General features: G+C 47.2%; 1 protein-coding gene across 1 annotated transcript in view; it reads left to right on the forward strand.

The window, feature by feature from the left end:
- Nucleotides 1-14,171, forward strand: part of vir (VIR_N domain-containing protein) — a 254,787-nt gene that overhangs the window by 93,636 nt on the left and 146,980 nt on the right. The window contains 1 exon segment of the mRNA XM_077648167.1: nt 5,662-5,759. Coding sequence (XP_077504293.1) covers nt 5,662-5,759 — 98 coding nt within the window.

The raw sequence follows: 14,171 nt of genomic DNA on the forward strand, positions 1-14,171 counted from the left end.
TTAGAAAACAATGCAGTAGCGTTTACCACTACAATTACAATAAGTGCTAAGCACAGAATACACTGAGAACAAGGGAATTCTGTAGGTCACTGAATTACCACAGCCCGATGACATTTGACAGCACAGGGTCTTCTGAATTTGAATGCTTCTAATTTCCCGCCATTTTGCGCAGTTTGCTGCATGCTGGTTTGATGACGCTTCCACGCGCACAGATGAAAGATCATGATGACCCTACCATTCCCTACCATGCCTGCAAGAAATGTGGTTCATAAAATCAGGAGCGTGATTACGTGGTCACACGTCTCACGAGGGACAGAATTAAACCAAGAGATGTTTAAGGTATTTGGAGAGCAGTACAACTTTTTCTCTTTTAGCACATCGTACAATGAAAGGCAAAGCGAGCGATGATTGAGACCAAGGGTATTAAGCTGCTGCTTTATTTCCATGGTAAGGCTACAGTGGTTGGCTTTGCTCACCACATTGCGATACCGCTTTCCTATACTGCAATTCCAGTGAAAATAGAAAGAAGATATGACTATTGAACTACTCACAGTGTGAATGAAAAAATTTCACACCAACGCCGCCAATTGGCTTTGATTTGACAGTGAAATTTCGTAGAAGCATTTTTTGCGCTGCAGCCAATTCCTTGAAACCTCACTGAGCTGAAATCGGACTTCGTTCCTGGAAACAAGACTTAGAACTTGGAAATTCAACAGCCTTACTAGGGGTAATTTTTACAGGTTTTACTCTATACTCTTATCATCTGACAGACTCGGGGCAGATAATGAAAATGTTGATTGCGGTACCACTGTTCCCATTGTACCGGCAGCCACTCGCACGGCCCGGCCAGAGTCCCTTGTTAGCACACTATGAAGGGTGTTTCACCTAAGTCTTTACAGAGTTTCTAAAAAAAGAAAGCTTTTTGAGTTAGAAGAGCGCTTTTTTTCGGCATAGCATTCAGAGCGGTGTAGTACATCGTGGCGACGGAGAAGGCGTGTGGCTCCCCGCCTTTCGTGTTCGCCTCGTGTACCTCCAGACTGCAGAAACTATGTCTTCCCCAGGAACCGTCACCCTAAGAAATAGCGTTTTAAAACGGGCATTCATAAAGGGATGCACAGAAACAAAAAATATTAGCCCGGAGTCCGGTGTGGGCTGTCACCCTCACCCACGGACAGTGTATCTTGTCCTCCCTCACCCTCACCTCATCATATCTTTCCTCCCCCGCCCTCACCTCACCATGTCTTAGCTCCCTCACCCTTGTCCTCATGAATTTTCATGCACCCAACCTCCCTCACCTCACCGAGTGAAATCCTCATGTGGTCAAACTGGAATGTGGAATTCATGTGAAATTCATGTGGTCAAACTTTTTTTTTTTTTTTTTTGGAGATGGGTTTTTCTGATCGCCGTTATGCATGCCATTGCGTACATGTGAGAGGTGCACGGGTGACACTACACCGTGCAGTTCAGGTTTGAGGAGGGCTATTTGAATGATCGTTTGCCCATCCGGTCATAACTCGACACGGTCTTCCTTCAGGAGCCTATCTGAATTAGCAGGTGCGAGACCCACCCTCCGAATTAGCGAGCATCTGATGCCGTAGACTTACATGGACGTTGCCTGGGCCCATGCTGGCAGTTTATGCAGGCAGTCCACACTTCCGAATTAACAAGGGTCGAATGAGTCTTTACTGTATTTGTTTGGAATGTGCCAAGTAGAGCTTTTTGTGTAGAATTGATAGGAACTGTAAAAATTGATTTGTAAGAGGAACTTTACTATGTGGTGCTGCTGCACTAAAATTGAATCTGCGTCATTTTGTGCAAAATTTTATTCTCTGGTTAGCTAGCTGTGTATTGCCAAAGTGCACATTAATTTTATTTCAAAATTTCAAAAGATTGCCTTGGTGGTCTGTTTGAGGAAAGTGAGACAGGCTGGGGAGTGTAGGGTTTAGTTTGTGGAATGATTTGTAAGAGAGTCACTAAAATGTGCATTACTAATATGATTATGGATGCCACTGGAGTGGTCATTCCAAATTTCCTCCCGAAGTGCTTATACTTATGTGCATTTTCGCTCAGGTTCTGAATGCTTTGTTTGTGTGGGCTGTTTTGCCTTTTGTGTGCTAAGCAACCTGTTTTGCTGTTATATTGTTTGTGCATACACCACTTATTTATTTTTGGTCTTTTTCCCAAATTTTATTGTCTGCAGTGTCTCAGAAAACTGTACCTGCGCATTGTAGTGCTAAAAGTATTAATTCAGAATGGATTAAAGGGACATTGAGGACAATTCCATCGAATTTTTGATCATAGTAAAAATGGATTCTGTGGCTCTCTCTGGTAATGGTGTTTGTCCGGCAGGAAAAGATGCCTCTATTGCTGAAAAAATTTCATTTAAACATTTTCTCACCACTGGATTCAAATTTGCAGTGCCTATCCTGAAAAGGACATGATGATGACCGTTTGAAGTGAATGGTAGTGTTGCCTGTTCTAAGAAACCCACGAGGAAACATTTCTCTTGATGCACTGCAGTTTACTAGCGAAAATGGCTGGGGTTGGTGTTACCGGTATTTCATATAATGGTCCTTTCTGTCTCTTTTTTCAGTGATAGTAGCGCTTTTGTCTTTAGAACGTGGTAATATGTTGAGGCAGGCCAACTTCAATTTGTCCTTAGTATCCCTTTGAGGGCTACACCCTGAGGTTTCTTTTCCACAGGTTTCGAACATAAAATGTTCGGTTTCAGACAGTGTCCACACTTTGAACCCTTTTAGGGAATGGGAAGAATGCACCTAGTGAAGCGTGATTGGTATCTTAAAGTTTAATCTTATCACTACTATGCTTGCGGTCAACTTTTCGTGGCTCTGCAGCCAAGGCTAGTCAGGAAAGAGGAGGAGATGGGCCTTTGTCACTGTGCTGTTACTGCACCAAGTAACCCGGCTAGTAAAGGAGGAGAGGGACTATAGTAATCTTATGGCCAGTTACTGCACAAAAACATTCTTTGCCCTCACCCACCATACCTTGACCACTGTTTCTCTCCAACCGCCTAATCCTATAATTGCGAGGGGCAATCGTTCAATTGTTTAACGCAAGAGAATGATCAATATCTTTGTGTAAACTTGTTGGCTTTGTCCCCTTCATCCTCGGGACTACATTTTTCCACGGAATTGACATGCGCTATAGTCCTCCAGCCTGCACGAGACAAATGTCTACCTCCTTCTCTCTCGTTCCTGCCCTAGTCTTGGCTACAGAGCCACAGAAAGTTGACCGCAAGTATAATGATACAGTGTGGAAGTGGCTAATCACATTTGGATGACTTTGATGGGCTAATTAAGATGTAATAAAATGGTTTGCCATACTTGCCTTTTCTTCTGCTATCTTGCTGCTCTTCTTGTTATCCTTTCCATCACCGTCAGCAAGAGCCCATAAAAAGGGGCAGTCCTCGAATGCATTCTGCAGCAAACAGATTCTGCGTGAGCAAATCGGAGTGCAAATTTGTTTTCGTATGTGCTATTGTTAGATTTTTCTATGTCCCATTTGGGCACTCAACAGTAGAATTTCACTATAGTAAACGTGCATATGGTAAGCTGTTGGGTATATAGTAGACTCTTATTAATTCCAACCTCGTGGGACCAGAGATTTTTGTTTGAATGGTCATTAAGTGCACTTTAATGTGGTCAAAGGCTAAATGTGATTTGCTTTGTGGGTGTCTGTGCAAACAAATAGTAGCTTGGAATACTTTCTTTGTGCAAAGATAGCTACAAGCATTAGCACAGAGTCCTCAGTCTTTTTTCCCTCGGTTAAACCTTATTGGTTTTCAAAAAGGAAAACGTTATAGTAGTGCGTAACGGCAAAGACATGAGAAAGGGAAAACGCAGCAGTGGACGCACACCACTGTAGTCAGGGGTTGATATACAAGCAGCTCTCGTTACAAGTCATGGCCGGGAAGAGCACTAAAAGCGCATTGGTCATTTGGAGACATTCCTTTTGGCAACATACAAGCAGAGGGCAGTGCAGACAGCCATGTTGCTGTGCTTTCACAATAAGCTGGAATCGAAGGTGATAATATGAAATACAGTCGAGCCCACTTATAATGACCGCAGTTATAACAGACATTTGCTTATTGCGAACGAGGGTGGTGTTACCATCAAAATATATATTATGGCTATGGCACTTTGTCTCAGATAAAACGAACAACCGTGCCGGTAGCAGTCGGTTATAACGAACGAGGGGGCTCCATAAACTCGCCCCCCGAAGTCGAAAAACGCGCGTTTATCAGCTCCAGTAACCTCCCCTGGAGGAAGTTTCCATTCCCGAAAAACATTAAAAAAGCGGCTTTGAAATTGCAGTTAACCATCGGGAAAGCGCGGCCAGGCAGGCTACAAAAGCAGTCGGTGCGTGCCCTCTGGGCAAAGCGTTTAAAGTGGAAAAAGATGCGTGGTAATAACTAGAGAGGGGCAGCATTGAAAATTAAACTATACTGCACACGGCCAGTAATCAATTAATGGCAGCAATATTATAAGGTTGACTACCTGCCACGAGGTACGTGTGCTGGTCCATCTGGTTACGTGTCGTGCATCGCCTACCCAATCTGATTTCCGCCTTCTGCGCTGTTGCTGCGTGCAGGCAGCACACACACGGCATCCAGTCTGCGTCACCCTTGTGTGGAGCGGTCGAGCAGTGCGCACCGATGAATGAAAACTGAAATCAGACACTAGCCGATGGTTTTTGGGCAAGATGCTAGTTCCTACATGGTTTGTAGGTCTATGCGGCACTATACTTCTGCGCAAAGGTTGCTTCAAGAGCCTAGTAATATGCGGCGAGATATCTGTTTATTTTGGAGTCAATGTGCTGCTGAAGTGCTTTACACAAGGGTGGCGCACACTGTATGTTCTGCATGCACATGCGCTGCAGTCGCTTCGTCGCTGCATCTTCACAACTTTGTCGAGTATTGAAGGCAAGGATGCCCAGTTGCCTTGAACGCCTCAACCGCTGTCGGTATTATAGCGTCCCTGAAGCGGCTCATCCACAGCGAGGGTCTCGGCCAGGAGCACATGAGCATGCTGGAGAGCTTAGAAAGCAGCTTGATAGGGCCTGCTTTGAAGAAACAGACGTGCACAACTGACTTTTAAAGAAATAAATGCCACTCTTATGGCTGTGTGTTTTGGCTGTAATAGGGCAAGTCCACTTACTATGAACTTCGGTTACAATGAACGCAATCCGCATGGCCATTCGGTTCGTTATAAGTGGGCTTGACTGAATGGTACATTAATTTTTAGTGCATAATGTGATGATTAAAGCAGAAAGTGTATCTGTGTGTTTCTTTTTTTTTGCTAGCACAATACATTAGTTTGTAAGTACTCAGATTACTAGACTGCATCCTTGGAGCCATGGCATTACCAACAACTGATGTAGTAAAGGCACTGGTACATAAAAATTTCTTCTAATCAGAGCGACTTTACTATAGATAGATTCTACTATTTGATGTTGTTAGGTTCAACAGTGTGCAGTGTTTAGCTAAGTGGTAATCATGAAATCTCATTTCATTATTTATGCGCATGCTAAGTTCTCTCACTGTTGATGCTCAGTGGTTTGTTGGAAGAAATCTTCTAGCTACAAGGCTGACATGTGAATTAGCTTTGGGGTTGCTGACGTATTTTATGCATTGCTCTGCAGGCACAGCCTCTGCGCTACCTGCCAGCACAGAGCCGCTTTGAAGCACCACAGACACCCTTTGATCCATACCCAGCACTTTTCAAAATGTTCAAGGAAAAGTGAGTTGTTTGTGAATGCTTTTTTTTTTACAGTGGAACTTGTACAGTGGAATCATGTTAAATCGGACACATTGAGATCTTTTGGTTTATTCAGATTGATGCTTTGGTCCTGTCAACATCATGTTCATTTAGGAGTGTTCAGTTGGGGGGGGAGGGGGGGTGGGGGTGCGTGACCTGTGATTGAGCCCACAACAGCATTTACACAGCTGGCCAGTAGAGGAGACGACAGAGGAGGCTAGGAGGGATATACTCTCGATGCTGTGGCTCCGTGAAATGCTCATAATGCTCTGCTTTGAGATTACTCATCAAGGTGGAGGCTGGATGGAAGTGTCTGCTGCCCGTGCTTTCCTTGGTGATATATTTTATTGGTGATATATTTTAATCCAAACATTCATTCTCCTTATAAAAGAATGTTGGTGATGGAAAGAGTGGATGTATCTTAAAGATGGAGGCCTGCAAAATCAGGTGACCAGATGGCTTGCACATGAAGTCACGTGCGCCGGGATGGTGCATGGCCTGCAGCTTCAAAAGTGCAGGTAGGAGCAGGTGGCGATAAGTGGATTAGGCATGTGTGCCGCATTTCATCGTGCTACATATTATTAGGAAGACAGCTAATGGTGTTTCCTTATCCAGGCGAGTACTGGTGATTATTCTGTGTTACTCGAGAGCAAATTTCACAGCTGCTTCTGTGTGTTGGGTAAAGAAGTGTACAGTGGTAAACTGTGATGTGCTCGCTTTCTTCTCTGATAACAAGTCAAGTTAAAGGTAGCCTGCACAGTCTGTGTTCAATTAGTAGTGTTGTGTACCTGAACTGTCTAAATCCTAATGCAGCATTGACAATGTGAAACTGCAACTTTGCATGTGCAGGCTCACTCACACATGACCTGACTTGAGAGTTCATTGCAGTGATTTGGCAATTTTGGAATGAGCCAGCGAGGAAATAAGTAACTATTTGTTTTAACGAGAGGCATATCACATGCTGGTTGCTGCAATAACACAAAGCACGAGTGCAGAGCGACCCTACAGTGCAATGGTCTGTGGTTCACCACCAGAAAGAATGGCCCTTGGCATTTCTAGCCAGCTGTGATCTGCAGGCCAGAACAGGTCTGTGATCCATTATTTAGGTAGAGCCATAGGTGGTGTAGTCAGGGCAATTTTACTTTTATATTTTAAAGTGCTAGCTCCAGGGCGAAGGTTTTCAGGAAAGACAGTAGTTTTTGTAGTCGGGAAGTGTCCGCGGCAAACGCGAAAGATGGTATGCTGCACACTTTGCCTGCCGCCCCACCTGTGTTGTAAAGAAACCAGATATAAAGGAATGCCGTGCAAATGGCACAGCTAGGCTTTGAAAGGAAAGGAAAAATGCAAGGAAATGCTAAGAAGCGGGAACGAAAGACATAAAACAGTCCCAGCACTCTTCGCAAAGGAACAGCCATGAAAGTGCAGCGGGGTTCGAAACCAGGTGTCCTGCTCTTTGAAGCAGCTGCCACCATGCTGCTGTGGGTGGGCACCCATGCCATCTGCATTGCACTGTCCAAAAGTGTAACATACACATGGCCAGGAACCCTGTACGGGGTTTTTCGGGAGAGGCATTGAAAAAAGATATTTGCAACCTCTGCAGAACATAGCTCTTCCCCTGTTATTTTCAGTCCCCACGCGCTGGCTTTCGTGGAATTCAAATGCGCTGAGGACGAGAAACTTGGAGGACGGCTAAAGCAGCCTGCATGAGTGGTGTCGGCGAGTATCAAAGAAACGGGATTGAAACGTGATTGTGTCTCCATACGTGGTGCTCATCATACACATTGCTATGCATGTAATCATCATTAATCTTGTTTCTTTGGGCTGCTCACCTAACAAATGTGTATATAGACTGAGCAGACTGGGAGATATTCTTATTAGTTCTTTTTTTGAAACGCCTACATTAAATGTATAGATAGACCTTAATTTGAACTTGGCATAACGTAAAAACCCATGTATAATACGAGGTTTTTTGTTTTCGACTTTAGCTGGTAAAATTTCCACCTCGTATTATATGTGGATCCGAAAAATTTTCGGCCAAAATCCGCAGTTCTGGTTTCGTTACTATCGAGCGCGATTATCATCAAGCGTCCAGCAAGAGGAGGCGCTATCTAGTGGTACAGTGGGCTGGTAGTTTCGATTTCGATGCCATTTCACTACGCTGACCTGACATCGCAATGCTCGGAACGATCACACCTCGCATGGTATGGAGAATGCATGGTATGCAGAATGGTATGGAGAACCGTGAATGCAGCACTCGGCTGCTTTTATAAGGAGAGTAATTGTAGCTGCTGAAAGCATTGGCACCGCGTCGAGTGTTGCTGCATGGTCTGGATGAGGTAGAGAGAACCAGCAGTTACTGCTGCCGGACACTGGACCTCTCTAACCACGCTGTGCAGTTGGCTCGTTGACGCTTAGGCCAGCATTCTCAAGGAGCTCGCCAATTGTTATTTCAAGAAATGCGGGATATCGAACGGGCTCGACGGTACCGAAGACAATGTTTCTATAAAAAAATATCTCTGATAATGGACTCTCGGAGGACAGCACACCCCATGACTGCGATCACTAAAGCTCCGATGGTTCGACTATGGCACTTCCGAAGTGTGCGTGCCAGCGCGTGTGCTGGAACCATGGTCTATGCATGCTCGTTGCACAAAACGCGAGTAGGCGCGAGCGTGGCGGCTATGTACCTGCCGTTCGCGCTACACGTGTCGTATCCGATACGGCTGCGTACACAAATATGCGGAGGGCTTTCAGCTTCTGTGACTTCTGGAACGTCTTCTAGCTGACTGCCTTTTCTTACTCGCATTATATGCGGATGAAAAACTTTCTCTTTTTGGGCTATCCCGAAAAAACACCTCGTATCATATGCGAGTCAGTTATTATACGCGGGTTTTTACGGTACTTCTGACAAATTTTCTACCTCCTGTCAGACCTATGTATCCTGTTAGATGCAATTATATTGTCCAAATTTAAAAGAAAAATTGTTGACTTTAGCTGGGAATTTAATGTGTAGAACAAATAACCAGTGGTCTCTTGGGTGACTTGGAAAGTGTGGGCACCAAGCAAGAGAATTGTTAGTTAAGTGGCAATGAGGCTTATGTGGAGGGTTCTTGGTAGGAAATGATGGCTGCGTCTAGTACAAGATGGGGGTGATTAAAGATCACTAGGTAAACTTTTCCCTGTAGTAGACCTAACATAGTTGCTTCTTCTGCTGCTGATGCTGCTTATGCAATTTTTTATTATTTGGCAACGCTAAGCTCATGTTCTGTCATGTCATTTTAATTTCATCAGCGGACATCCGTTGTCTACAGATGAAAATTGCATGCTATTATTAGCCTTCAGCCCTTTGTCTTCATCAATTGACGATTTGTCGGTTTTCATGGTAACTTATTACTAATCTTGTGTATGAATTGTATGCATGTATGCTCATAAAATTGTTATGCAGAATAAGACCTCTACATTTAAAAAGTCATTTAAATAACATGACTTTTCGTGAAAGTATTTATTTCTGCATTGTTGTCGCTGCAACTGCTCTTTGAGCAGGTTGGGCTGTGCTTGGGCAGACCTGGGCCTCAACCCCTTCATAGGGGAGTTTTTTTTCCTTGCCTGCCAGGCTTTGGGCATTTTTTTTTTTCCACCAAAAATGAGTGCAACTAATCGTCATATTTTTCATTGTGTAATACATCTTGAAGCGGGATATGGCACGAAGTGCAACTTGTGCTACTTTTGAGCATCTATTCTCCACACTTCACGATTCCTGCGAAAAACAGTTGATATTCCCGCCATTATTGCAAATAATCAAAACTAGACTTAGTTAAATGTAGTTAATATTAGTCTATATGGTGCACTTTGTGCCTAAAGAAACAGTCAGCTGACTTATTGGCCGTATTTTTTTTGTGACTACAAAATCCTCCTTGCCAAAATAGACATATACTTGATTGCGGGGCTGAGAAATGTAGCAGAACAATTTAGAACATACTTACTCTAAATGGAAATGTCACTTTCTTGGGGTAGTCGGCATCTGCAAACCCTGACATCACACTCACGATGACTGCCGCACTGCTCAGGCAGCCTACAGTGGCAACAATGACCATGACGTGAACTGTGACCCATAGGTTTTATTAAAAGTATAGTTGAGAGCACTTTAAGTGTACTATCAATTTCTAAGACTGGTGATACCCATCACAAATACCAGCAACTAGTTTTTGTCGGTAGCAGCTGTCTATCGCAATGCTACTTCCAGCATAGTGGCAGTCTGCCTTTTCTAAACATCTTAAAAATTTTTGAGAAAGCAGGGTTACTTTGCAAAAAAAGCAGTGACGAATTGCAAGAGATAAAAAAAAACTAAAGAAAGCAGACGGTTTAGCATGACTAAGCGCATAATATCGTGCAGTAACACTAGTTACGGTGGGCACTTAAGGTCCTTACTAGGCGTGAGAGAAAAATTCTATAATTTTGAATATTCAATCGAATAGTAAAGTATTTAATATTCGATTTGATGCAAATGTTTGGTACTTGAAATATTGATGTATTTGTCTTGAGCAAATAACATTTCTGAAACTCTTGTTGCATGTGGTTTCGATTCAGCTTAACTCCTCCGGTATGGCCTTGTGCCTGCATTCCTGTGCATATGCCAGAGCCAGCCTGCGCATGCTCCCGGCAACAGACACAAGCAGGCGGAAGCACGGCGCTCAGATTTGTATCTGCCAAATGTCTGTGGCCACACTACTCGACCGGCACGGCCAAGCGCATCAGTGGGAGGTTTAGCATAGCATGATCCCCTTCCGCGCGGTGCCACTGTGCACACGCACACGCTGATTGGTCCTGACGGGGCAGGCGTGCAACAGCTAGCCGGCGCCTGGTGCCTTGTGGCATCCTGAGGGTGATTTGCCCTCATGCTAAAGGCCTTTATCACAAAAGCCTTTGACCTTGTAGCGCCCTCTCTAGGGTGGCACTGGGAACCCGGATAGCGCGCGTCACCCGGCGAAGACAATAAAGACAGCACCTGGCCGTGGCTCGTGCAGCCACGGCTCGCGAGCCACGGCTGGCAGTTCTGTTCTGGTGTCAGTTCGCAGCAGTCGTCTTGTTCCTTCGCTCCTGAGGCGTTAAGCCAACATTGGTGACCTAGGACGAGCAATGGCTGATCCCGCAGCATTCACGGAACAGGACTCGCGTCCGCAGGACGTCTTGTTACTGCAGGTTCGGCTCCCACCCTTCTGGTCCCAGAACCCGTAAGTTTGGTTCCACCAGATCGAGGCGCAATTTTGCCTTTTCCGCATCAGCTCGGAGACGACGCGCTACTACCATGTCACCTCGAGCCTTCCTCCTGACGTTGCCGGTGAGCTCTCCCGACATTTTCTCCGCCCCCATGGGTGCTACACCAAATCAGCACCTGAAAACCAAGGTGCTGGAGAGATTTATGCCGTCGGAACGCACCCGCCTCCAGCAGCTCCTTGCCGAGGAAGACCTTGGCGACCGGCGCCCTTCCCAGCTTCTGCGCCGGATGCAACAGCTTCTCGGGGAGCGCAATATCCTCAACCACTCAGCGTTCCTTAGAGAGCTTTCCTCCAACGCCTTCCCCAGCCCATCAGTCTCATCCTCACGGCGGCCGGTGACGTCACCCTCGACCGCCTGGCTGAACTCGCCGATAACGTTCATGCGGTGGCCTCCCCGTTCGTTACTGCTGTTTTTCCGCCTACAAACCCGGCGATTTCGTGCCTTGAGGCACGTCTCGATGAGCTTGCCGCCTCACTCGCCGCACTTCGTAGCCCACCCCAAGAGACCCGGCCTCCTCGTCTCGATCATTGCGCTCTTTCGCACCCACGTCAAGCTCGGAATCCCAGCCCTCCATCTCTCTGCTGGTACCACCGGCATTTTCGACACTGGGCCACGAAGTGTACACCGCCCTGTGCGTGGCCAGGGCAACGCCCGCCGGGATCGCTAACGGCGGCGTGTGATCCCTCCAGTCGTCCGAGCCGCCTGCTTATGGTAACTGACAAGTTCTCCGGCACCCGGTTCCTTTAGACATAGGCGCGGAAATCAGCATGGTTCCACCAACTAAGGCTGATCGTTCCAAGTCATCAGGGCAGTCGCTCCGTGCTGCCAACGCCTCATCTATCGCCACGTACGGACTATGATCTCTCACCCTCGACTTGGGCTTCGCCGCACTTTTCTATGGGTCTTCGTCATCGCAGACGTGGTTCACCCAATCATCGGCTCAGACTTCCTGTCATATTTCGACTTGGACATCAGCGTGCGGCATCGTCGCCTTACCGACGGTCTGACTCATCTCTCCATCTGAGGAGTATTGTCCGACCTTGCTCCCATGGGCATCCGCATGCTGATACCTTCCTCCAAGTTCGAAAAAGTGTTGGCGGATTTCCCGGAGCTCACCAAGCCATGCAACCTCACTCAGGCACCTAAACATATGGTGACACACCACCTCATCACCCGGGGTCCACCCGCAGCTGCTCAACCACGCCGCTTGTTTGGAAACCGTCTAGCTATCGCCAAACGTGAGTTCGACCACGTGCTGCAGCTCGGCATTATCCGCCCGTCGTCCAGCGCGTGGGCGTCTTCTCTGCATCTAGTGCCCAAGCATGATCCCGATGACTGGCGTCCCTGTGGTGACTATCGGGCGTTGAATGCCAAGACTGTCCTCGGCAGCTATCCGCTAGCCCACATCCAGAACTTTTCGTCGCGCCGCGCTGGCTGCACCATTTTTAGCAAAGTTGACCTGGTTAAGGCGTATCACCAAATTCCCATCGAACCCGCCGACATACCTAAGACCGCCATCACGACGCCCTTTGGTTTGTTTGAGTACATGCGGATGCCTTTTGGACTGCGCAGTTCGGCTCAAACCTTCCAGCGGTTCATGGCTGAGGTCACGCGGGGCCTACCGACTGTATTCGCGTACCTTGATGATGTCCTCATCGTCAGCCCTACACCTGATGATCATGAGCAACACCTACGTGCTTTGTTCAAGTGTCTACAGCAGTACAGCCTGGTTGTGAACACCTCCAAGTGCGTTTTTGGTGAATCGGAGCTCGAGTTTTTGGGTCATCACATATCCTCAGAGGGTATCCGCCCTCTCACGTCCCACGTCCAGACCATCGAGAATTATTCCCAGCCTACAACACTGCGCCACTTACGACAATTCCTGGGGCTGGTGAATTTTTCCAGGCGCTTTATCCTGCACTGTGCAGAGCTGCTTCGCCCGCTCACTGACCTCCTCTGGTCAACTACTGGCCCGTCCTCTGCCATTTCTTGGTCATCAGAAGACCGGGCCACCTTACTGCCTCAAAGCAAGCAGTCGCGAATGCCGTGCTTCTTGTCCATCCGCGCATCAATGCCCCTATGAGATTGACGGTGGATGCCTCCCGCGTGGCCGTCGGAGCCGTCTTACAGCAGTACATTAACTCCGACTGGAGACCATTGTCTTTTTACTCTCGGAAGCTACTTCCTGCTGAGACCCGCTACAGCGTCTTTGGCCACGAGCTCCTAGCCATCTACTCCATGACACAGCACTTTCGGCATTTTGTAGAAGGATGCCAGTTTCACATGCTGACCGATAATAAGCCACTGGCATACGTGTTCTGCACCAACTCATCGAAGTATGTGCCACGCGAACTCCGTCAGCTCGCTTATATCTCGGAGATTACTATCGACATCCGCCATGTGAAAGGTGCCGCCAACACCACCGCTGATGCCCTCTCTCGTATAGCCGCGGTAGCCACTCCATCTCCTACCGTCGACTGGGCCGCATTCTATTCTGCCCAGCAGAATGACCATGAGCTCACCACTTTTCGAGAGAACCCTCGTTCTCTCCGACTACGGCTTGTGCCCCATCCCTGCTCGCCTGAGCCCTTGTGGTGCGATGTGTCAACGGACCTTCCCCACTTTTTTGTTCCGGCTTCACTAAGTTGCCCCACCTTCCATTCTCTACATGACATATGCCACCGAGGCATTCGGGCTACTCAGCGCCTTGTCACCCAGCGCTATGTTTGGCCCGACATCAACGTTGATGTGCGCGCTTGGATACGCCTGTGTCTGCCCTGCCAGACGACCACGGTCAGTCATCACACCAAGACTCCTTCCCGAGCCTTCCTACTACCTTGCCGTTGTTTCGACCATGTACATCTCGACATCGTGGGCCCTCTACCCGTGTCTCGAGACTACCATTATATCCTGACCATGGTCGACTGCTTCACTCGCTGGCTGGAGGCATTCCCAATTCCTGACATCACCGCAGAGACTGTTTCCCGCGCCTTCATTTCTGCGTGGGTATCTCGATTTGGTTGTCCTGGCACCGTGACAACTGACCGTGGACGCCAGTTTCAGTCCTCCCTGTTTGCTTCCCTTAATCATATTCTCGGCGCCAGGCATTGCTGTACC

Source organism: Amblyomma americanum, chromosome 1 (assembly GCF_052857255.1).
Source record: "Amblyomma americanum isolate KBUSLIRL-KWMA chromosome 1, ASM5285725v1, whole genome shotgun sequence".
Classification (NCBI taxonomy): domain Eukaryota; kingdom Metazoa; phylum Arthropoda; class Arachnida; order Ixodida; family Ixodidae; genus Amblyomma; species Amblyomma americanum.